The 26120-nt window shown below is 40.7% G+C and overlaps 1 protein-coding gene across 3 annotated transcripts in view; it reads right to left on the bottom strand.

Moving 5' to 3' along the window:
* PALM2AKAP2 (PALM2 and AKAP2 fusion) overlaps window positions 1-11214 on the bottom strand; it is a 424280-nt gene extending 413066 nt beyond the window's left edge. For 2 of the 3 annotated variants that reach the window (XM_036903338.2, XM_036903350.2), the window contains exon 1: window positions 11108-11214. In XM_036903338.2, coding sequence (XP_036759233.2) covers window positions 11108-11199 — 92 coding nt within the window. In that variant the 5' untranslated portion in view covers window positions 11200-11214. Of the gene's footprint in view, window positions 1-8019; window positions 8397-11107 lie in introns of those variants that run through there. The other variant, XM_036903339.2, reaches the window with a different exon arrangement.
* Between the last annotated feature and the right edge of the window lie 14906 nt (window positions 11215-26120).

Below are 26120 nucleotides of genomic sequence, written 5' to 3'. Positions count from 1 at the left end.
CTTTGTAGACGCTAAACAGAGTCGACCACGGAATGATAAAGAAGCACCAAATATCTGTCCCCCACCCCAACACACACACACACACACACACACACACACACACACACACACACACACAAAGTAAGTTGGGATGTAGGATCCGAGTGACCTGCTTACTCGCCACAAAACAGTTTTAGAGCAGAAGACATTGTATAGCCGTAAGAAATTTTTATGAGGCAAAATATCTCATCTACAGTCTCTATCTTCCCTAAACACTGTCTCCTACTTATTCTTGGGCAAATAGCAGGTTTGGATAGAATTACCTCCATTTGGAAATGAAAAATAAATGCAAAGTTGTCAACATGCATATATTCTATATGCCTATTTATTATTTTTAAAAAGGAGAGGAAAGCAAAAAGCAGATAAGTGTATTTCAGAAAAATAACACAAGAAAGATGAAATTTTCAGGTACTCTTCTCCATTCATTCAAAGAAATTAAAGAAAATATGAGCCCTTTTTTAAAATGTGCAAAATGAGTCAGAAAATAAAGTGGCAGTAACAATAAAACCATTATAGATATGAAAGTTACATTAAAATGAGTAAGAACTACACAAATACTGCTTTAAAAAGAAAAAGAGTTGCCTGAAAGGCAGACTTTAAGATGTAACAAAAACTTAGGGAAAATCAGGAAAAAAATGAAAGCAATTCAAAATGGTTATGGAGGGCAGTGAGTAATAAATGTACCTGTAATAGATAACAGAACAAATGGGTTGTTTAATTGCAAACTATGAAGAAATTATCTTTACAAAATATAAAAGAAAATGTGAATCTTCAGATCAAAGGAACATACCATTTTCCAGGAAAAACAGAATCAGTGACTTGCAGTGAGAAGCATCACAGAAAAGTTACTAAATCTTCATGTTTACAAATAGTTCTATCAGCACCAAGGTGTAAAAAAAAAATGTTTTTTTCGAGAGTGGGAAGAGAGGGAGGAGTGAAGCCAGCTACAAAGAGGAAATAATCAGGCTAGCCTCAGACTTTCACAGAGCAACAGTCAATGCCAGAACACAATGCAACAATGTCTTACAGAATTATGAGGGGGGAAAAAACATGATCCTATAATCTTATACACATTCAATTCATTTATTCACAGAAGCAACAGAAATCCATTTAGAATATTACACCCTTGGGTCCTGTTTGAAGACCAAACCTTCCAATTGAACAATAAATCAACTCAAAATGCTCAGGAAAGCCGATGTCAATGATGAAAAGACTGGTGGTGATTTTGACCCCACTGAGATCCAGGACTAGCTAGCACTAAGCCCACAAAGCATGGTCCTGCCTCAGGACCTTTGCAACTGTTTCTTCTTCTACGTGGCTCACCCCTCACTTTGTTCAAGTCTGTATTCAAAACACTTCTACTCAGAAACCTGTATCCTCACTATGCTATCAAAAATAGCTTCCCTCTGCACCTTCCAGTCTCCTAATGTGTTTTATTTTCATTAACATTTATCACTTCCTGACATTAATGTATATATGCATCCATGTCTACCCTATAAATAGAAGCTCTATGAGGGGAGGGACTTCTTCAGATTTACCCACTGCTGTATTCTCAGCACTTAGAACAGTGGCTAGTAACTAAAAGGTGCGTGACTGAATGAACTGTGAGGATTATGGTTACAGTTCAAAACTGGAAATACTAAAAACTGAAAATGTAAAACAATATAACTGTAACAAGTGCCAAATGGATTGCTAAGTGATGTTCTCTCATTTCTTCAACTAAAAGAGTAAGGGATAAATCAAGTCTAAATCTGACAAACTAAAGAAACCTACTTGATTACTTTTGAAAGTTAATCAGACGTTTTAAGTTTTGACTGTAAATAATTTTCATTATCTTTTGGACTCAAGTTTGCTCTTTGTATTTTATGGCTCCCTAGTGCTCTCTGAAAAGCTAACAAGAAGCCAAGAGGGCCTCAGTCCAGTAAAAGCAAAGGCACAGACTGACCACTAATAGAGTGATTTCATAAAGTCATATGTCAAATATAAATATACTACTCAGATATAAATATATAATGTGGCTGCGGCTGTCAAGGATTGGAGGGAGCAGGAACTCGCAAATATTACTGGTGGCAATGCAAAGTGATACATTTTTGAAGGCACTTTGACAGTATTCAGCAAAATTTATGATGTGCATATTCACTCATTCAACAATTCCATTTCTGGAATACACTATACAAATTCATTTGCAAGGTGTACAAGGATGTTCACTGTAGCGTTGCAAATAATAGAAAAAATTTAAAAAAGGAAACCAACCTAAATCTCCACCAGAGGGGACTAATGAACTACATTCCAAAAGTAAATGCTAAGCAACTAATAAAAGTACAAGATGTAGATGAATATATATTGATATGTAAAAGTTTCCATAATATATTGCATGGGAAAAGCAAGCTACAGAACAACATATGTGGTATGGTTTCATTTATGTCAAAGGAAGTATCTAAACCTATATAAGTATGTATTCCCAACTCTATTTTATCTGCATGGAAAATATCTGGAAGGATACTTCCAAACTGTTCATGGCAATGACCTCTAGGTTCTGAGACTTGGAGGAAGAATAGGAAAAGGGGAGGTTCATTTCATAAACTTCTGTAACATTTGAATTGTTTGAAAAAGCATATATTACTAATTTAGATAACTGTCTAATCACTATGTTGTATACTTGAAATCAATATAATACTGTATATCCACTATACTTCATTAAAAAAAAGCAAAAAATAAAAAAGAAATAATATTGAGTTTAAAAAAAACACTGAAACCACAAACAACCCAAAACCAGACAAACCTCGCTGACACCACTAAGTCACTATATTGACTCCAGCTTGCTGTTGTTTTTTTGATTCTAACCTGTCTACTGTGTTAGGTCTGAGAGTCCCACTTCACCTAAATGGATTGAGTTCCAAGGCTGAACCTTCTTGCTCTAGATTTTGAAATCTGCAAACTATGGGCAGCAAGTCCAGATCAAGAAGGGGCATGGTGTGGTATAGGAGGAGAAGGGAACTTCTAGCCATAGAAGCAGGCTAAACCTGCCACTGAGTGGCATCTGTGGCAAGCAGAACCATACGCCCTCAGGTCTGCCATCTGCAGACTGGATATGCAGAGAATAAACTCAGAAGGCCAACAAGGTTTGATAATGCTCCTGCTACCAATGTTCTGGCAGGACGCTGGGTCCCTGGACCCTGAGCAGGATTTCTCAAAGCCCCCTAAGAACAAGGATCACATGTGTCTTCATTCTGTAATTACTTGAATTACTGCTCTGTGCCAGCATTCATCAAGGAATCGGTGGCGACAGAAGCTCCTGCCCTCATGGAACTTATTCTGACATCTTATTTATCCTGGATCCTTAGATGATGGCAAAGGGCCAGGCACACCTAGTATATGCTCCGTAAATACTAGATAACAAGGTTAGGGAGGAATAGAATCTGGCAGAAGAAACTGGCAAGAGGCCATGCTCTGCAACAACCTAGCTTTGTGGCTTTGGACTGGTTTCATGACTCTGCCTCAGTAGTTACATCTACCTAATGGGGTAAAATTTTTCTAGAGCACCACCAGAGCAACTGGAACACTACTGTAACAGTATCTGTCTTATGATTAAACATATTCTCATGCTTCCTGTGTTACCTGATTAGACTTTCAAAAGTAAAAAGTTATAAAAGAGTTCATTAGACAATGACTATTGACCATAGATATTCAAATTGATTCTGTCCCATGGAAGAATAGTTACTTCATCCCTCTCACCTCCATGGAAAAATTCAATTTGTATCTATAAGTTTATCTCAGCATTCTCGATAGACCTATTTATGGGTGGAATTTCGAATTCCCCTTTGAACTGATTGTATCTTCTTGCCAGTTCTCTCATTAATTAATGAGTTCAATAAAATTCTTGACATGTGAAAAAATAAATAAATAGAAAATAAAAAGTATATATTACCCCATGATAAAAATTAATTTTTAAAAGCCTAGACACATCTATTTAATGCCTACAACATGCTGAATACTGAAATCGCATGCTTTGTGTAACAGAAGGACAGACTTAGCAAGGAAAATGGTTCAAGGTCTCATAGCACCTATAGTCACATGTTCACTAAACTACTAAGCTCACTGAAAACAGGATCACTGATGTTTTGGTCACCATTTATCCCCAGTATCTATCAGAGTACTTGGCATATAGAAAATATCCAGTAAATACCTGCTGAATAGATGAATGCATGAATGGAGGCATATATGAAGGACCAGAAGTCATCTGTGACAATATCCCTACCACACCTATCCCTTAAGGAGCTTAGATTTCTTTATGTGAAAAAATAAAGCTTAGTTGAGATATTCTGTGATCTCCACTGGATGCTTTAAACGTGTCCTGCAGCTAAGGGCACTTGAAAAGCAGTTTTCTCATCACCCCAGTTCTGAGGTTGCCCTGAGTGTTGTCAGATGCCCCAGTGCTTGAATGGACAGCAACAATTTAAAGAGTTCCCATGTTGTGCTCTCCCTGTCTTGGCTCCTGTGCTGTTTTTTGAAGAATGTGTTCTAAAAAAGTGTCCAGCAAAGCTTATGGGTATAGTTATCAAATCAGTAACTGTATATACTAAAGTTAATTCCCACAAACGCATTGATCTCATACTCAATCCAGCAAGGAGGACAGCCAAGTAAAATTAGGACCTTCTTTTCTTGATACTCAGACTTTTCTTCAACTAAGATTCTCCTGCTTTGTTAAAATCAATAATGCTCATGAATAAGTGGCTGTGCTTTTACTTCCACTCCTTTTCATTTTAAATTAGTGTCCTTGGCTTATTCAAAGCTATTAGATATTGACACACAACAAAGCGGCTTTTAAAATTGATAATTCCCTTCTGTTGCAGACATCTGCAGAATTCTGATCCTTGGCTATGACACACTTTCTATGCAATCCATTTTAAATATCTTGTGAAGGAAAGGTGGTTTTAGTTTTTTGAACTGTTAAGCTTTGAAGTAGTAAAACACAAATTATCATTACAGCCATGATAACACATTTCGGTGGCTCTGCATTGCACTTAGACACATTTCTAACTCATCTTCCCTTTGCTGCCAGAACACCAGCCACACTACCTTTCTTCCAGTTCTTCTACCTGGCCAAGGTCTCTCCTGTCTCAGGGCCTTAGTGTGTGCTGCTTTCTCAGCCCAGAGTGTTTCTTCCCTGTACCTCTCACCTAGCCAACTCCCACTCATCCTTTAGAGCTCATGTTAATACCAGCTCCTAAGAGAGGCTTCACTGATCCCCTAATCTAATCTAATCCATATTCACGTCCTATTGTTTTCTGTTTATTCCATCCATGGCATTCATTGCACTTTGTATTTATATATCCACTTATGTTTACTGGTTTAACATTTATCTCTCTATTAGATGATGAACTCCAGATAATAAGAATCATGACTGTTTTGTTGATTGGGGATAATCTCAACAAACACATGTTGGTTACGTGAAAAAATAAAAAGATGTAAATTTTATTCCCTCTTTTAACTCTTTTTCATAAACATAAGTTGGACACAGCTACTAAGGAAAATTGAGGCCCTACCTCACTCATGTTCAAGGCAGGCTGCCACATCTAGGATGAGATTTGGGAGGTTTAGATTGAGGGGAAGAAGTGGATTTGGCTTCTGATAATTATTCAATAGACCCAAGTTAGGACAGATAAAGGTGGTACTCTGAAAAGGGGAAAAGGGTGTTAAAAAGCTAATTAAATTAATGAAGCAAAGGAAGTGGGGCAGAGAACAGACGTACAGTTGGAAATGTGAGAGGTTAATTGGAAGGTAAGGAGGACTTTGGAATGTCACATAGCAACAGGCAAGCCAGGGCCAACCTGATCAGGGGAGAAGTAGGCTGGCTGAGTCTCCAGGACGATCAGGGAGAAGAAGGCTAGTTGAGGCACTGGTTTGGATCCTTTGGAGGAAGAGGAACAGTGTGATGAGGAAAGCCTTTATACATGGGGAGCTCAAGGTGAGAGGTAAGCACATCTGGAAAGAAGTTAGCCATGGCACAGAGAGGAAATGGGGGGAAGGTCTGAGGAAGTACACGTACAGATCCTATATGCTGTTCCACAGTTGTTGAATACTCAAGTTCTAAGTCTGGAAGATATGTTATACACTGTTTAATGTAAGACTGTAAAAATGAAAGTTATTGCCCTAGCAATCAATTAGGGTGCCTTTTAACCTTATATAGTGGGACGAGACCTACATTCATCTTCTTGTAAAGCACAGACCCCATGTCTAAGAAAGCAGCCGTAAGCAATGAGAATGGAGAGTACCAGAGAACAAGCTCTCCAGTTTCTGCTCTGTATGATGGTTGATTCTCCCCATCTACAATGGTATCTTGAGAATTGTGTTACTATCAGTTAACTTTGGAACACTGTGTTTCTTTATAAATTGTCAGGGGGAGAAAAAGCAGCTTGATGCCAACCTGAGACCCCACATAATGTCAATGGAGAATGCTGGAGACTAAAATATTAATAGATAATAGATGTTTATGGGTAATAGGTATATTTTTTAGCTTACTTTGTTCTAGGCTCTGTTCTAAGACCATTATATGTATCAATGTGTTTCATCTTCACAAAAATCAAATGAAATAGTTATTTTTGTTTACAAAAATGAGGCCCAAGATTGACATCATTCGGCAAAGTGAAAAAGGACTCAATCCAGTAAACTCACTCCACAGTCTTAATCATTAGCTCCTTAAATCTGTACATACCTCAGTTTACAAAGCCCTTTAGAAGTGAAATAATATCTGATCCTCTCAATAATGCTTAAAAGTGATTCAGGAGCATCTTTGTCTCCATTTTATAAACAGGGAAACTGAGGCATCAAGATATTAAATTACTGCTGTAGGAAATCAACAGCACTGGTACCAGTCAAGGCAGGGGCTGAAATCTGTAACACCTCACTCCTAAAATGCCACACCATCTCTTGCTTCTGCTTCAGCAGCCTTGTTGGTGAGGATTGAATTGCATCTTACACAAGCAGATATGCAGGGGGATAAAAGCTGCATCTAGAGTTTATTGGGCTTGGCATAGAAGTCCCAATACGTGACAACAGGACATTATCTCCAAGCTGAAATATGATTTCATGGAGCCTCAGTGTCAGGGAGTATCCGTGGGAAAAGAATAGTGGGAGCAGAAACTGACCAAGTGAGCAGTTATCTAATAGCTGGCTCCAAAAATGACCCTTTCCTGGAGCCCGTCGCCCATTAGAGTGGCGCTGCTGCGGCAGCAGCCTGGGGGGAGTCACAAAAAAGCAACGCAGGGATGCAAGGCAGCACAGAGAGGAAGCCCGGTCCAAACCCACAACCTAAGCTCTTCATGAGCTCTTTCCTGGTTAACGCCCCTCTTGCCTTCATACGCTCTTCCCCAACCCTCCCGTGCCATGCCCACGGTGCCAAGCGCTGTAAAACCTCGGCAGCCGCTCTTACGTTTCTGTCTCTTTCATCAATTACTCCAGGAACAAATCAATTATTTTGGATCGTCTAGTGGTTTATAGCACCCTGGGCATGGCAGCTCTGGCTCATATAACCCACTAACTTATCATCCTTCCATTACACATTTCACACCGAACCACATTTGCTTCCGATCCGCAGTGACCTCCCCCCACCCCCACCCTTTTTTTTAAAACTGCGGTCCAGCAATGCTGACATGGTAAGGAATCGGAAGTAATGGCTATTGCGGCCAAACTCCCTGAGAAGGTGAAGGTTGAGGCAGGCAGGGGGAAGCCTAGAACCTGTCTTCCCTCCAGAGGCCCTGCTGGCCAAGGGGCAGTGGCACAACCACGCGTCCCCGGGCGCCGGCCCCTTGGCGACAGCCGCCGCTGGGGCTGCTATGGAAACAGCAGGGTACACACCCGGCTGAAATTAAACACCCATCCTGGTCAGGCACCCGAGCTGGATCTGCCCGCTGCCTCGGTCGCCATGGCAACATGCCGAGAGGAGGGCTGCAAGCGGCGCTCAAGGCGCGCGATACTCACTCCATCGTGGGGTTCCCGGCGGCGGGGTGCGCTGCTGCGGGGTTCACCCGGCTGCTCGCCTCTGCCAAGCTGGGCGTTCCAGCAGCGCTGCGCGCGAGGTGGAGCTGGCAGCGTCTCCCCTCCCCACCCGCACCCGCCTCCCCCCTTGAGGGTTGAAAGTGAACGCTCAGGCTCTGTCAGCTCCCAGCCTGCGAATAAAACGGGAAGCAATTGGATAATGTTGCTCCTTGGGCGCTAGACAAGCCACTCCACTTAGGTGTTTCGGGGAGGGAGTGCGCCGGCAGCTGCGCGCCGGGCGGTGTGGACACCAGCGTGCGGTGCCCAGGCGCCCGAGGTGCAAGGTGCGCCGGAGGCTCTCCTGGGGCCGGCGGCGCTGCACTAAGGCTTGGGGGAGGAGTAGGAGGGGGAGATCGTTGGCTGCGGCAGGTGGCACAGCCCAGAGGACGCAAGGAAACGACTGAGTCATTGGCAAGGTTGCAGCTCTTGCGGTTCGGGAAGTTGCAAGAGAAAGAAATGTCTGGCCTCTACAGATAGAAAGTACTGCCCCCTATGGGCTGGGCATGGGTTCGGAAATGCCATGGTGCCAGCCCAACGGGCATCTGAGTTTCCCAAGGAAAACGTGAATTATGTTGCAGGGCAATAATGAGATATTTCATAACTTCGGTGACCCCGCGCCTTCCTTATCACACCACAGTTTGCTCTTTCCGCATGCCAGGAAGATACTGTCCAGCGTCATTTTCCCTATCTTTGAAAACAATAGATACACTGAACATGATTTCCCGAGCTACCACGGCCCCACCCTGGAGTTATAAACCTCCCCTGGGCATATATTCCCTCCCTACACCCCCTCTGAGAATTCCCTACTCCACAGGATCCCCTGGGTAGGAACCTCACACCCATTCAGGTGCCCTGTATCTGCTGCAGCGAAAAGCAGGTGGGACCAGCTTCGGGCTGTCACTTTGTCTTCGTGCCCCACCCGCCCCCCTGTGAGTAGATGTCTGCTAGGCGCTGAGGATGCAGCCCTAAGCACAGCCATCAGTCCCTGCCCTACTGCAGCTTCCTGGCTAAAGTAGAAAGAAAAAGCACAGAGAAAGAGAAAAGTAAAATATCACAGGCTGAAAATATTGCTATAAAAATTAAGTAATAAAATGCCACGATGAATGTTTCAAAATCAAATTATGATTGAAGAATTCTGTGAATACATGAAAAAGCACTGAATTGTATATGCTGGGTGAATTTTATGGTATTATATACTAATAAAGCCATTTAAAAAAAATACTATGATGGAGAGAAGGGAAATGTCCTTGTTAAGGTAGGATGTTTAAGAAAGTTCCCCTGAAGAGACTGGCCTGAGAGGAGAGGGCTGAGACATGCAAGCCACAAGGGAAGGGCATTTTAACAAGCCATCCACTTGCTTGGCGGTTCTAGATGGGAAAGAGCTCTACACATTCAAGGCACTAGAAGGAGACCAGTGCTCAATGTTCTGGGGAGATTCACTGCTTTTGCTTCCCCTCTGGGAAGGAAGCCACAACGTCAAACCCAATGAAGATTCACAGAGCTGTTTTGTGAAAAGAGATTCTGGATCATCTCCAGGTTTCCATTCACAGAGAATCTAGTGTGAATGTAGAGATCATAAACCACCCCCGCAATCATGTCTGTCTCTAGCTACCATCCTATCCTTACTCTTCCCGTTCAAAGTCAAGTCTCTTGGAAGGGTTACCCATACTCACCATCTCTCCATCAGCACCTCCTATTTACTCCCTGTAGCACATAGGAATTAAGTTCAGCTGTAAGTCTTGACCAGCAAGAGATTTGATTTTCTACCTCTTAAAAGTTTAGAGATAAGCAGTCCTGGACTGAGACACTCAAAGAGCTAAGAGACCCAGTTTCTTCCAAAATATTGCTCTGTCATTTGTGGTCTCCCTTTCCAAAGTCATTTCATGGTCCAGGTTAGCTGTTCCACCTCCAGCCATCATGTCTGCATTCCAACCAGTCTGCACTGCAACCAGCCCAAAGGTGGAAGGAGCAAAGAAGGGGCAAATGACATATGTCAACTGCCTCATGGAAGGCTCCCAGAAGTTGCCAGAGAACACTTTTACTTACATCTCTTTGACCAGAATTCTGTCACATAGCTGTATGCAGTTTTCACAGAGACTAGCAAAGCAGTCTTTACTCTGCATAGTTATGGACCTTGCCAAAAATTCAGGGCTCCATTTCCATGAAAAAAGGGGGAAATGGGTATTAGGGGACAACCAGTAGTCTTCGCCATACTTCTCAGTCCTTAGCATTCTAGCTCCTGCCTCCCCCACGCCACTGATAGCACTCATCACGGGGTCACCAATGCCAAAGGCAACGGGCATGTCTCAGTCCTCTTCTTGTCTGATTTCTGAGCAGTGTTTGACATTCTGATCACTTCTTTTTGTTTTTTGTTTTTGTTTGTTTGTTTTACTTTAAATTGGGTTTACTGAGGTTTGATTTACATACAGAATTCATCCTTTTTAGGTGCAGAGGTCTATGAGTTTTTTTTTACACAGTCATGTAATTACCATCATTGTCAAGATACGCACTACAATGTCCAGTTGATGGATATTTAGATTGTTTCCAGTTCATGGCAATTACTAACAAAACTGCTATCAACATTTATGTACAGGTATTTGTGTGAACATACGTTTTCACTTCTTCAGGAAAATACCTAGGGTCACTCCTTCCATTTTGACATGCTGTTTTATATGACACCACACTGTCACAACACTAGCTACCTTTCTCTGCACTTGCCTCTTAAATATTAGTGTTCTGCAGGGTCTAATAGAAGCTCTCTTCCCTTCTCACCATACATGTACTCTGAACAACTTCATCTATTTCCATGGATTTATTTAGCCAATTATACGGTGCTCACTTCCAAAACTAAATCTCCAGCCCACACCTCTCTCCTAAACTTCAAAACTGAATACCCAAAGGCCACTATAACATCTTTACCAATACCTCAAACCCAGTATGTCCAAAATTCATTCATCATTTTCTCCTGTACATCTTCTAATAACCCGCCTGCCTCTCCCAACAATAAAGAAGGAAATGTTCACACAGAAACCTGGGCATCTTCTTTGATTCCTCAGCATCCTGAGCTCCCATATCCAGTCTGGTTACCTCGTTCACACACTTGTACAACTGACCTGGGATCATCCTCCTTGTAGAAACACACTTATTGTTGTTCTTTTAGCTCAAAAAACTGAAAAGGCCTATTTGTTTTTGTTTTTAGAATCCTCTCACTCACCCACAAAATGACGTATGTGTTCTGAACAACCCATGATTATGTACGTACAGATGTAGCAAGAACATTGATTTCACCGCTGCCAAGTCTGACCTATGATGAAAGATGAACAATGACCTCTCAGAGATGACTCAGTGACACCATGGACTCATCAAGGGGACTTTGCCAAGGGAAAGCTGCCCCTTAACTACACATTGGAGAGAAATCAGTTCCAAGTCACTCAGCTACACTGCATGCTGGTAAGCTGAGAGCCAGATCTTGGTGATGTTTAAATGACAAAAAGCTAATAACACTTAATTTAATATAATCTTATCAGCTCTGTTATACTGAACAAAGCTGGAGAAGCTGTTTGGTTACTTGGTGGTATCTTTAAAGATAGGCTTATGTATATTATCATTAAACACTTTCATATCCCCTGATACAAGTATTAAATGTCAATACTGAAAGTAACATTACCTATGATGGACTTCAAGATTTCTTTGGAACCTATTTTGAGGAGGATCACTGGAAAGTTGAAAACCATTTCTCCCTTGTGAGAGTTGAAAACTTGGATTTATTCATGAGGTAGAATGTTCTTTTGCTCTAGGAGAAAAATAAAAACATGAAAACATTTTACTTATGCAAATGTAATCAAGTGCCATTAGAATGTAAACCCTATGGTGGCAGGGATCTTCTATTATGTTCATGCATAGGTCTCCTAGAATGGTGCCTAGCTCATAGTAGCCTCTTAATAACTATTTATTGAATAAAATAATGAAAGAATTGTTCTTTAGCAAGATCCCAAGAAGTTGTACTTTCTTGGATGCATTTTTTATCAGATTCAAGTCTTTAGAATTGATGATTCTCATAGAACTGTTTCTTTCTTTAAGTTTGCATTGACTGCTTTTTGGCTATATAGCATTGTTTGTTCATGTGTATATGTTGCTACCTAAGGGCTCAGGAACATGACCCATACACACACACAATAGGTAAGTGTGCAAATCTGCCTTCTTTTGATTGATGCTGGGGAAAATTTTGAGAAGGAACTAGATAATGTTGAGGCACTGCAACTTGACATAGATTCTCCATGTTCTACCTATCGTATTACTACTCAATAAACCTAGACATTAGGAATGTGTGGGGGACCAAGTATTATGTTTAATTTCTTTCAGGGGCCCAAAGGAAAAAAATCACATCCCTAAAGGGTTTCTAGAAAAAGGAGTAGATTGTCCCACTCTCAGTCATCCTGGGAATGGGTTAGCCTTGGGATGGGAAATCGCAACTACAAAGAAGGATGTTAGCAAGAAGTTAAAGGAAAGATGGTGTCAGGTACTGTGGTAGCAACTGGGAGTACACTGATGCTTGAAACACGGTGTCTACTCCTAAGGATTTCATGATTTTGTGGAGAGAAGATGTGTATATAGTCAAAAGTGAAATACAAAGTTGTAAGTGTGACCACAAAGGTGATTAGCAGGGAAATAGAAAAAACTTGCTAGAGGACTTGATGCACACGCTAGATCTTTAAGGATGAATACCACTTAACTGGAAGAGTGTGTGTGTGTGTGCATGTTTGTGTGCATCTCTGTGTGTCTATGTGTCCGAGAAGGTGGAAAAAGTAGTGGGAAGATTTTTCAGGAAATAGAGACAAGCACAATCAAAGACAAAAGAGTCAGCAGTGTGGAGTCTACATATTTCTGACATTTGCTGGAGTGCAAGACAAAAAGAAGGACCACAGTATCATTTAACTCCAGAGGCACCATTCACATGCAACATAGTGGAACAGTGCCCCCTGGAGCTGTGCGATGCAGTGGTCCTGAAGGAAGTGGCTAAAGATGAGGCTGGGAGAAGGCCACCCAAGGTTCTTGACTACAAAAGCTTACCAAGCTACAGGATGACACTGGCAAGCACACGTCTCCTTACCTCCAAATCACAAGCAGAACATTGTGATGTACACATTCATGATATCTCTTAGTTTATAATTCTATTTCTTAAAAAAAAAAATCTTGAGACATATATAGATTGAACAGAATTGTTTCATGACTGACACAGCTGATTTCATCCATACTCAGAATTTATGTTATATCCCATTTCAAATAGCTCAGGCTTTTCCCCTCTCTGGGACACCACGGTAGTAGAGTGGGATGTGGAGGAAGGTTTTGTCTGGAGGTCGGCATCGTGACGTCTCCTACTTAGTCTTACACTATTGCTTCCATGTCATGTTGGCAAGGTGCTGGCACTCTGTGACAGTGTGGATGATGGATGAGATGGGAGGCTGGAAAGCTGGTTAGAAGGCTGCTGCAATAGTTTTGACAAGAGACAATACAGTACTCAGTCAGGGCAGTCAGAGTTGTCATGGAAAGGAAAGAGGGTCAAGAAACATGCCAGGGTCCAAAATGTGTGGGTAAGAGAAAGGCATCAAGCCTGATTCTCACAGCTCAAGTGGCTCAGTGAAAGGTGTTAAGACCAATCAAGCCCGAGCATTCAAGAGGAGCCTACAGGGAACTCTGGCCCACCAAACAAGCAGCTTATCATCACATCCCTCTGGACAGGGCCTACCTTTCATTTGTTGGGTGATCTATGAATCACATGAAGCTCTACAGAGAGGTCAGGAGAGGAGAGGCACTATTTGGAGAACCAAGTGAACTTAATTTGATACCATATACTCTTCTGGAGAGCTGTGAAAGTATAGGATCAGAGGGCTCAGGGGAAAATAAATGATGCAACTGGTTATTCAAAAGTTGTATTGTTTGATATTGCGTTAACCCAGACAACTAGGTAAGTCACTCCCAATAAGAAATGATTTTATTTTCAGGTAGCAAACTTTCTGTCATTAGAAAGACCAGCAAATTAGACCCAAGTATTCTCCTAGCTACCAGTGGCCACTTCTCCCCATTAAACGTCCCTCCATTCTCAGATAAAAGTTTTAAATGTCTTCCTTTGAACCAACTGAATTATACCAACCTTCCCCTCCCATTACCTTAGTCAGTGAGTCATTGACACTCCCAGAATTCCTGTCTAGGCCAAATATCATCATCATATCACTGACTTAAATGCTCATGTAAATGCCTTATGCAAATCCTTTCTTCACAGTTTCTTGACCTTGACTTTCATTCCACTTAGCTAACCACACCCATCAGATTTCACAATGAAATGCCAAATATGAACATGTCCTATTTTTAAAGAAAAGATGACTAATTGTCTTGTTTTACTTTCTCTACTTTTTAGAATTCATGTTCTTCCATATCCACTTTTCTCCCCTCTTATTCCCACAAACTGACTGTAACATGAAAATGACCAGAGGTACTCGTGGGTTGAGATCCAAATCTCAGGAAAGAGGTGGTACAGTGGCATCTTCATGGTCTTCTTGTTTCTCTCTCACCAGCCACACAACATGACAAGCACAGTGGGGGACAGGCTTGAGGGGTAGAAGTAGAGAATGGGTGTGGGGCAAGGGTAGGTTCTCTCTTTGCTTCCCATACCTAATGTTCTTGATTCTGGAACTCTGACTGTTTAGGGAAAGTGGAAGTATACCCTGGCATCTTTCCAATGAATGGAAGAATATTGCACCCACATCTCTGATGATTGCCTAATGGTACAAACGTGGATCTGAGCAGTGAACCTGAGTCGGTGAGAAGGTCGAGTCAGGATCAGGCTAAGGTTGTATGGCCCACAGGTAATGAGTGTCCAGTTAAACATTTTGAAAGAGGATAATTTTGTTTGTAGAGCCCTCCTCACTCCTTTCTATCCTCCCTGCCATTTTCTCTGACCTTACTCCCACCTGGCTAAGATATTATCCAAGGATAGTTTTAGGTGAGTTTTACAAACAACATATACAGAGACCAGGCATGTATTTTAAATGAGTAAAGCGGGCTGGGTGGGGCACAATAGGGAACTGTGGTGACTGTGACCAATCATGAGTCTCTATACCATCTACAGGTAGCAACCTGTACTCAGCCCCAGCCAACTACCGCCACATAGGAATATAGGCCTGGTGTGTCCAGATCTTCTGAATTTTCTCAAGAAAAACAAGAAAATCTTTATTTTTGCATACAATCTCCCCACAAGAAAATGGTAACTACTAAAATGTTTAAATAACCCTGTAGACCAAAGAGTCATAGTTGATCCTTTATAATCTCTGCTTTAGGGCATCAGCTGCGATGTGTTTGTATTTCACACACCATACAGATGTTCATAACTTTCCTGTAGAGTCATACAGTTTATTACATGGCTATTTAGTGACAGATATGGGAAGGAGGATGCTCTGCATGTCTTAAAAGATGTTGGCGATTAGGAGAAGAGATCAGGACATATACAAGTTTTCTGGAAGGAGTTATGGGCTTCAGGACAAGCCAGAACAAGCCACTTACTGGGCCTGTAAGGAAATGAGGACCAGAGGGGGGCAGGGATCCTTCTCACAGAACACAGAGCTGCAGCAGACCTACAGATTCTCCCCTTTGAGATGACTGGCTCAGAGGCCACTGTAGTATGATGCACAGGACGGTAGCCAGAAGCCCTTATGGCCCCACTGTCAAGGATGGAATTTCTGCCTCCTGAACTGTCCTTGAAGCCTCCCAAATGTACTCCCCGTTCTCTGGGTCCCCTGCCTGGATTCATGGTTCTATTCAACATTACAGATGACTTGTCTCCTAGGCATTTTTATTAACTTGAGCTAAAGCTCTCTGTTCCAGCATCTTAAGCAACTTACAAAGACGAACTTGAGCTAAGTGTGTTTGTCTCCAACAATACAAATAACTTCTTCCCTCCTCATTCTCCATATTCATAAGCATAATTTGCACACTAAAACCAAAACATTAGAAAGAGTTTGAGAAGTTAAAACAAAAATAGTGCATAGGGGAGAAGCTGGCTTAGAAAAGTGAAACTGATCTCAAGAACCCCAGAACCTCTCCTGGCGAGATTCATATTTCCATGGCAGATACTTTAAGACCGAAAATGTTTTAAAGCTCCCTTCTTCATCAAATGAAATTCTCATGTTCACATTCAGACGCTGTGACTGGTCTTGGAAAAATATCTGGGTAACAGGCAGGCTTGCAAATAATACTGACTTAAAAATGAATAGTAAAGTTGCAGTATGAAGGAACAGACAGACCAGATAAATATAATGTTGTACAAATCATAGGATTCTCTTATCCAAATAGAATGCTAACACCCAGTGCTTTTTAGACGAAGTTCTGTGCTTTGACTCCTGTACTACAAGGCAAAAGTGTTCTAGATTATATTTTGCTTCTGGGCCATGTGCCTTTCAATTTCCTTGTGAAAACAAAAGAGGCCTTTGCCCCCAATCAGCATGGTAGGGGCCGGGTCAAGAACCAAAACAGGGCTGACTGCCAAGTCTAAGCAGGCGTGAGGAGAGGACAGAAGACTCAGGGCAATCCAAGGTCAGAACCAGTGAACTTGAGGAGAGGCAAGGTGAGAATACCAAGAAACCCAAGAAACCCAAGACACCCAAGAAAAATTAGTGATCTCACCAGTGGCTGGTTCAGAGCACAAGGGAGTGGAGCCTGTTGGATGGAGAGTCAGGCAAGCCTCACAGGTCCTCCCGCAATCATTTCCGAGGGCGGGAGTGCAGGAGGAGTTTTCACATGTGGGTTAAGCTGCTCTTATTAGAGCTAAACGTAAAGAGTAAGCTTTTCTGAAAATCTGGACAGTTTTGCTTTTAACACACCACAGCCCATTCTCCCTTGACAGAATCCTGGAGCCCATATGGACAATGGTTACTTGTTGGCATATCAGTTGTTTAGAGCTTTTTTCTTTTTTTAGTTGGGGCATTAAAAACTTAGATTTTTTTCACTTGTTGAAGTGCCCCTAGTCATTACCTTCTTTTCTTTAATTTTACATCATGTCAAAAATCACAGCTAACTGAAGTCTTGTAGAGATAGTAACTTCTGAGCCTCTAGTAAGGTGACTATATGAATAGAATGAACAATAGTTTAACTATATATATTAAAATATTTGAAAATTACAGTATATTAGAACAAGGTATACCTTAATTATTTTTAATATATTAAGCATTACAAAACAACATCATGTTAGGATTACCATCAGGGTTGAATATCAGTCAAGGCAAAATGAGGATGGTAGCACAGATTGGCCATTGGTCACATACAGAAAGACTGAACAAATATGTAAATACATATGGATGATGGGAGCCAGGTTTCTCAGTATCAGACAAAGGAGTAATAAATATATATAGAGAGAAAACCAGAATGAAACCTGTGGTGTTGGATTAGAATCAGAGGTACTAGTGTTAACTCATGGTTTTTAATGTATGTAGAGAGAAATACAGATACAAATGCGTGCATATGTAATATACACACACAAACATACATTCTCTCTGGCTCTTTCCACAAAGAGAGGGACCAGGAGCAGTGACACCCCAATTAAAATGAGGTGATCTGGCTTTCTAAATATCATTCTCCACTAAAAGATACCAAAGTCCCTTGGAGAAATGACTCATTCCAGAACTGGGACTGGAAAAATACAAGATGAGCCTGAATCAACCTACGCCAGAAAGCAAAGTACTTAAAAATTGATGGAACACACCAAAAGAACAGGAACCAACTTGTACAGATTTGCTATCAAGGGCAAAAAGGGCAACTGAAATAATGATAGAAACAGATTATAACCCAGTAAATAAAATAGAAATCCATGACTAACAGTGATGGAAGAAAGGGAGGGAAAGAGAGAGAAAGAAAGCAGCTTAGTTGGTTGAAAAATGAACTATTGAGGGAACTTTATAGTGGAGAAGACTGGGAGACACCACCTTTAACAAGTGATCAAGTGAACATCACCAGCACTGGGACAGACTGACACCTGTACCGCCTGATGGGATGCTGTGAGAACAAGCATCACTTCTGCCAAAGACGCTGACCTGGTAGGCATGAGGAAATATCAGATTCAAACTGAGGGATACGAAAGAATGACTGACCTATCATCTTCAAAGGTGTCAAGGTCATGAAAGTCAAGGGAGGAAGTGTTACAGACTGAAAGACACAGAACAGACGGACTGAAGAACACAGAACAGACATGACAACTAAATACAGCATGATTCTGAACTGGGTCGTTTTCCTACAAAGGATAGTATGAGAAGCTTAGATGTGATCTGAGGATTGGCTCGTAATAATAAATCAAGACTAATCTCCCAATTTTGATGCTTTTGTTGTGGTTTTGTGGAAAAAAATGGCTTTGTTTGTGCGAAATGCCATATGTATTAGAATGACAGGGCTTTGGGTTGGCAAATTACTCTCAAATGGCTCAGTTTTTCTGTGAGTTTGTGGTTGTTTTATCTTTGTAATATATAAGACTATATATGAAATATGAATATATAAAGTCTGCCCTCTTAATAAATGGTAAAAATTCCCTGATACAGACAAAACAGCCATTATCTTGTATATAAATATTTATATTTTAAAGTGTTATACCAATATAATCTCAGCATTTTTTATTAATTGATACTTTTAACCAAAGCAACCAACATTTTTCCCCAGATACAGAAAATCTGAACCAGAAAAGCAAGAACTAAATAGTTATTTTGGTCCACAAATAACATTACATCTCTTTCCATAAAGAAATTACCTTTCAAAACTTAATTTAGTTGAACACATGATTTTGTAATTTTATCATCTTAATTAAAGTGATGTTAGTTTACTTCACCAGCTAAAGCAATAGAGGAAATATAGGACAATCAAATTAATTAGCTTTTCATGAAAAAAGATATCCAAGACTGGCATAGAGGAAAGAGATAAAGTGATTTTTAAACAAATTTACTTATCAGTTTAACTTTCAGAGGCATTTTGATTATGAATATTTAAAAATCTATTTTCTATATCTTTATATATTAAAATGACTAACATTTAAAAACAAATTTTTCCATTTGATTTTCTAGCCTACTAAGCAAGGCTGTTAATGAAACTTATAGTTAAACCTTTTTTTCTGAGTTATAGCTTTAGCAAAAAAAAAATTGCTTAATCAACTTATTTAAATCATATTTAGAATTTTTAGTTTTTTACTTTACATTTATATGACCATTTGATATTTTGAAATTACTTATAAAAGCTAAATGAGAAGGGTACTTGCTGCATTAAATTTTTTAGAGACCTCATGGTCTAATTTATTAACTATCTCAGAGACAAAATGTATCTATTTGCTCAGAACTAATTTATATTTATAAACTTGGAATTTATATACAAGTTCAGAGGAGCTAACTGTGATAAGCAGCAAAATTTAAGGTGGAAATAATGGCACCAGTATTTGTTAAGGATATTGATCAGTTAAAGAATAAAGATGCAATTAATCACCATTAGTTTCTTTTGGGAAGCATCAGTGTTGATAAATATGTGTGATTTTGTGACTTTCCGTGTAAACTTACCAAAATAGTCTCTTTCTCTTTTTTTCTAATGCCCCCTTCCCCCCACCCTTTTTAAAAATAATAGTGATAATCTCCTTTCTTTGGCCTTTATTTACAAATCCTAAAGAGAGTAATTTTAGAATTGTTCAGTCCTTAAGAGAAATGAAAGCTTATTATTGAAAAGGAGGTATTCAGCCTTTTAGTTTTGCTGCAAGTATTTTAACTTTGCAGGTATTGACACAACTGGGTCCAGAATAAAGGTACATGAAAAAATTCGTATTTTGAAAGAAGGAAAAAAGACTCTGATCTTTGGAGTCAGAGGAACCCAAACTGACACAAACCAAAATACATTAACAGAATTCTATCCATAGTAAGAAAAATGCCAACAACTTTCAACCCTGCATTTTCAAAGGCCAGGAACTATCAGAATCCTCAAACAACCCCAAACATCAAGGAAACCAGATTGCAGATTCCCTATCAGCTACCATTTAACAGAAATCACTTAATGGTAAGACCATAAAATTAAAACCCAGATTCCACACTGCTGCCACCAGGTTAGATTCAATCAACCCTGTTCAACCAGAGGAGTAACCAAAAGCAGAGACAGGTGTGACCAAGAATCAGCTTCAGCGTGTGAAGGCCAGAGAGCACAGTGCCACACAAGACTTACTTTAGGAGCCAAGAGAAGATGAGCTGAGGACCCAAGGGGTCCGTGTGTGGACAAGATGTAGACCTGGTATCTACACATTTCCCAGGTGGACTGCACTGCAGTGGGGCCTCCAGGATGACAGCCAAGGACTGTATCAAAGGCATACGGTAGAATTTGTGAGTGGACATACATGCTATTTATTTGTACATAAGGGAAAGTAATAATAGATAGATTTCTCTAACAATGGCAAAAAAAAAAATGAGGACTTAAATATGAGAAAGAGAAGTTGGAGAGAGAGAGAAAAAAAAAGCTAACTCATTTGGAACACAAACTTTGACTTTCATACTTTGGGTAAAGTGCTGATTACCGGGCAGCCAGCAAAAAGGCCAGTCAGGGGATTCTGCCCTTGGGCAGCCAAATGGCTCACCAAAGGAAGCAATTTCAGTTGTTTGTTTATTCTCCAGAAGACCCCAGGGGAGTAACTTGGACACTTACAGAACAGGTGGTGTCTGTATTACGTCCTTCAGTGTATACTTTGTCAGCACCTCCCATTCGACCCCAAGGCCAGGTCTGCACCATTTCCTTATTCAAATTGCTCACTGATCATCAAAAGGTAAATTAAAACAGAAGCTAAGGCAATCCAGATGCCAAACGCAATTGGAAAAAAAAAAAAGATGCGCTTCTCCCCCTGCAGGTGCAGGCAGTCTTGACCGGGCTTGCTCTCCCACATCCAGGCTGCTCGCCCCCCACGACCTCGCCTTGCTCTCCACCGTTAGCAACCTTGCCACCCCGTTGTTCTTCTTCAGGTGCACCTTTGCTGGGTACTAGTAAGGCAACCAACTTGGTCCCCTTTTCCTGAGATTTTCTGGTTTTAGCCCTAAAGTTCCACCTACCGAGAATCCTTTTAGTCACAGGCACAGTGGACCAGTTCATCACCTGATACTTTCCCCCTGGAGTGTAGGACTTAAGTCCACACTCCAAGAAAGCTGCACCTTGAAGAGGTTTCTGGAAGCATTTCTGCATTTTTCTATCAAGTTTTCAGCATTTTTAAAAATTGTGGTAAAATATACCTAACATTTCCCATTTTAAGCATTTTTAAGTGTGCAGGTCTGTGGCATTAAGAACATTCCTGTTGCTGTGCATCCATTCATCGTTAGGACTTTTTCATCTTCCCAACTGAAACTAACTGTTAAACAGTAACTCAGCATTCTCTCTCCTGGCCCTTGGCAAAGATCCTACTTCCTGTCTCTATGACTTTGACTACTCTTAGTACCTCATATCAGTGGAATCATATATTTGTCCTTTTGTGCTTTCAGTAATTTCTTAAGTCCTAAGTTGAATTTTACTGGTTTACAGTTACAAAAGCTAAAATAACCAGCTGCTGACCAAGACTACTGGCAGGGTGAAATCAACACACAACTTTTTCCTTTGGACCTTCTCTCCACCTTTAAAGATTCATTCAGCAAATGAATGAACGAATGGTTCCCCTACCCCCTGCCTCAACACTTGAGCAGGCACCACGATTTTTACTGGTCACTCTTAAGGAATAAACAGTTGGTCACTTTCAGTAGCAAGCGATATCTTGATTCCAAAATCAGAGCACATCTGATGTCTTCTCAGAAGTCCTGGCATCTTATCACTCACTCTGGGGGTGCTTAGTGTTTGTATGATCCCAGCTGGACCTCTCAGAGACAGTTATATCCTTTGTGGCATGCATACATTGAGGAAGAAGAAAGCAGATGATTGGTCATCTCAAATCATTAGCAAATCTGTCTAAAAAGACATAAAGTGAAGGCATTTGACAGGAAACCAGTTGAAGTGCATCTACCTTCATACCTATACTTCCCCCTTAGCTTCAACAAAGCTGAGACCTGGGACCTGAAAAGGTGGAATTTCCTTACACTTTCCACACACTGTAATACTCCTTTTTTTATCTTTTGCTACAAAAAAATATAGCTTCACTGTTAACAAGTAGAATACTACAAAGACACAAAAAGTAAAAGTGCACCTTCCACACCAATCTCATCTTCAATACACTGAAGGAGGGGGAAACAATATTAATAAGATGGAGTTGGTCTTCTTTCTCTTTTTTCATGAAAATATTATATTACAATACTTAAAAAATCATAAAAATTTTGCATTATAAAATGCTACAAATATATATGTGCAAAAAGATGGGTGTTTGATTACATTGTGCTATTCATTATTTTTTACCCTGCTCTTTTTTCTTTAGCAGGTCATAGATTTCTCCCTCTGAGTCTCTGTAATTCCAAAACTTTGGTTTGTTTTCCCCAAGAGAGAACAATGGCACTGGGTACTGAGGGTATGATTTAGAGACACAGAAATAGAGGAGACATTGTCTGGATGTCCAGAGCTGGCATTATTTGTCTAGCTGTGGAAGGCTGCTGACTTTCATTCATAAAGCATAGGTGACCATGTTCTTGAATGAAAGAAAAGAAAGGAGATGAATGGAGTGCTCCTTAGGTGAATGATCAAATTAAGTAGCCAGTTGGTTTAAATTCAGCTTTCAGGCTTCCCTCACCTGAAGCAGTGAAGCACTGCAACCATTCTACCTCTGGTCAAATGAGTTAAGTAGACTGCATTGTGTAAGTAACCAAAAGGGATCACAATCAATGAAGAGATAAGTAAATAGTAAATTCATTCTTTGGATTTTTTTCCCTTATGCTTTTACATATGATTTATCTATTTTGCTAAGGATAATATACATATGATCTCTTTTGCTAAGGTCCCACTGTTTCTAAATGGTGCTTTGTAGACCATCAGCAACTGAACTGTGAGGAATGCTAAGTGAAAATGCAGATTCCTAGACCATGTTTAGAACACACTCCCCCACCACCACCTACCTACACACATGCACTCACACACCAAATCAAAATGTCTAGGGATGGAGACAGGTCATTTCCATTAAAGAAAGCCTTTCCCATTCTAATGTACATTATCCTGCTTGTGAAGTACCTCTAGGCACCCCCACCCCCACAGGCTCAGAGACCCACAATCTTAATTTTAAAAGATTCTAACCATCTTCTCTAGCCTTCAGATTCCTGACAGCCCTCCTATCTCTTCCCTTTCTCTGTCCATTATGAAAGGAGGTTATGAAAGGAGGAACCTTACATATTCCTGGGTCCAGCTCAGTGCTGGCAGTCTCTAGATAGAACCTGGATCCCCAGAAGAACATGCAGAAGGTGCTGATGATTTGACTGGGCTTAAGAATCGCCCTTGACTCCCAGTGTTCAGACACAGGAAATATTACTTCTGTGTCAGCTAGGACCCTAGGAGACTCTAGAGATAAAATACTTCCTATCTTTAGAAGAAGCAGAGCAGTGGATATTGAGAAGAAATGCATAGAGGGGTGCAAAGAGCAGGAATCGATAGAGGCAACATCTTCATCTTTTACATCTTATCACTCCCAAGACCAAGAGCCAGTGACTGTTCTTGATGAGCAAAGGTCATTCACTGTGTGAATGAGTGATTCAAGTAGTTTAGTGACCAACTAACAACACAACATCAATGATTTTTTTCGGTGACCAAAAGCAACAACACAACAGCAACAATTTTTTAATCCCTGAGATTACTGCCCACTTGAAAAAGATATATAGGTACTTAATACTTGTCATCAAATGTGACAAAATAGAAATACTGTTGAAAAATAAAGAATGCCATCTGCAAATTTTTGTAATGTCTGCAAGGAAAACTGGTGGGAACAGATTCAGTACGCTTTAAAACTCTGGTAGGCAAAGCATGGAATTCCTGGAAATGCTTTTTTTTGAAGGCCTGTGTGGGTGTCTGGTTCAGGGCCTCACAAACACGAAAGAAAAACAGGGAAATTGAGAAAAGCCAAGGTCAGAAAGCTGCCCAAAGCAGACACAATACTGTCCACCAGCTAAGTTCTAGGCCACTCTGCGCAGTATCAAGGAATCTGAGCTCTTTCCAGGTTCTAACTGACCAGACATGTTCTCCATTAAATGAAAGGGGGAATGAAAGAAAATACATTCTTCAGAGAGAATGAAAAATAAAAATTTGGGGGGAAAGATGAGAAAACTGGCTGAAATACAGACATAAATTTGTCACCAGAACATCATAGTTCCTTCAAGTTATAACTTGCCTGTTGAACCTATCCACAAATACTTTTGAAACTCCAGAACATGCAGCACATTCTTCATAAGAGGATGTTACTGTGATTCCCTCAACCCAGGACCCTGTCCTTGTGGTGGGCTGATTCTAAAATGACTCCCAGGAGTGTATATACTACCTCCTGGTATTCACACCCATATAATTCCCTCCCCTTGACAGTGGATGGCCAATAGAATACAGAAGAGGTGGGTAATGGGATGTCACCTATGTGATTATGTTATAAACTCTGTCTTGCTAACAGACTTCCCTTATTGCCCTCTCAGCTTGCACACTTTTATGAAATAAGTGGCCATGCTGAAGAAATCCACATGGCAAAGAACTGAGGGTAACCTCCAGCCAACAACAATATGAAGTGTCTAATGCACTCAAACAGCCCTCCAGAAAGTGAATTCTGCCAACAACCTGAATGAGCTTAGAAGTGGATCCTTACCCAGTTGAGCTTTCAGATGCAACCACAGCCTTAGCTGGCAATTTGGCAGCCTTTTAAGGAACCCAAAAAATAGCTGAGCTATGCACAGACTCATGACCCACAGAAACTATGAGTTAATAAGTGTGTATCACTTTAAGCCACTAAGTTTATGGTAATTTGTTACATAGCAATAGGTAACTAATGCAATCCTGATCCAGACTGAGATATTGAAGAGAGAATGTCTGGTTTTTGCCAGTCTGAACAATTACTCTTACTGCCCTTGGCCTTGCTGGAGTCAGTGAATAAAGACACACTCTTCCAAGCTCCCTGTATCCAACACATATATATCAACTTCTACAGTCACAGGGGGCATCTGAGAGGTGCCAAATGGGGACGTCATTGAGCCCATGGAAAGATACTTACTGATTTGTTAAAACAGCAACTGGTACTGGCTTGTATTCTAAAAAGCCCTTTAAATCTCAAAAAGGATGATAAATTGAGTGCCATATTCACATTTTCAGTCAAAGGCTTTAGTTATAAGTAATTCCAAATGCTGCCACCATCAGCTCTGTGCAAGAAGGTTGCCATATGAAATAAGCCTTCATTTGCTTGAAGCCAGGGTTCATTTTTTTCTTTAAGATGAGACCCATATCACACACACACACACACACACACACACACACACACACACACACACACACACCAGGCTGTTTTTGTGGGAGGATGGAGTCATTTAACTCCCTTTTCAATTGCATCAGCTTTTTTATTGTAGTGATGAATGGATTCAATTAGATGGAAACCATATTTGTGGTCGGCATATCAAAAGTGTTATTTCTTCCAACAGATTTCATTATATGAAACGACTAAAGGCATTGCTTTTCATTGCTGTCTCTCTAGGTTGCACTGGTAGGCAGCTCTCTGACCAGAAGACTATAGATGGTTCTGAATGTGACATTGGTACAAAGTCCCCTGAGACACTTGTCAAGGGACAAGAGCATTCTTTATTCTTTTTACTTCTCAAGCCTCACTAGATTCAGCTGGACAATGGAGTGTAAGACCCGAGTTACCCAGAGCTCCTCTTCATCAAATTTGTACACTTCTATCACAAAGTTCAGGGGTCTGCAAGACCATCTTCACCTCTGTCACCAACTGCAAATAGGAATTTATAGGTCTCTAAAATTACAACTCTAAATGATGTGGAGCTATTGAAAGTTTGAAAGCAAAGCCTTACCATGACTGAAAAGGACTGAACTCAGGCAAGATCAGCCTCATGGGTATG

Source organism: Manis pentadactyla, chromosome 3 (genome assembly GCF_030020395.1).
Source record: "Manis pentadactyla isolate mManPen7 chromosome 3, mManPen7.hap1, whole genome shotgun sequence".
Classification (NCBI taxonomy): Eukaryota; Metazoa; Chordata; class Mammalia; order Pholidota; family Manidae; genus Manis; species Manis pentadactyla.
The sequence above is the reverse complement of the archived record's forward strand: the minus strand, read 5'-3'. Positions and strand labels throughout refer to the sequence as shown.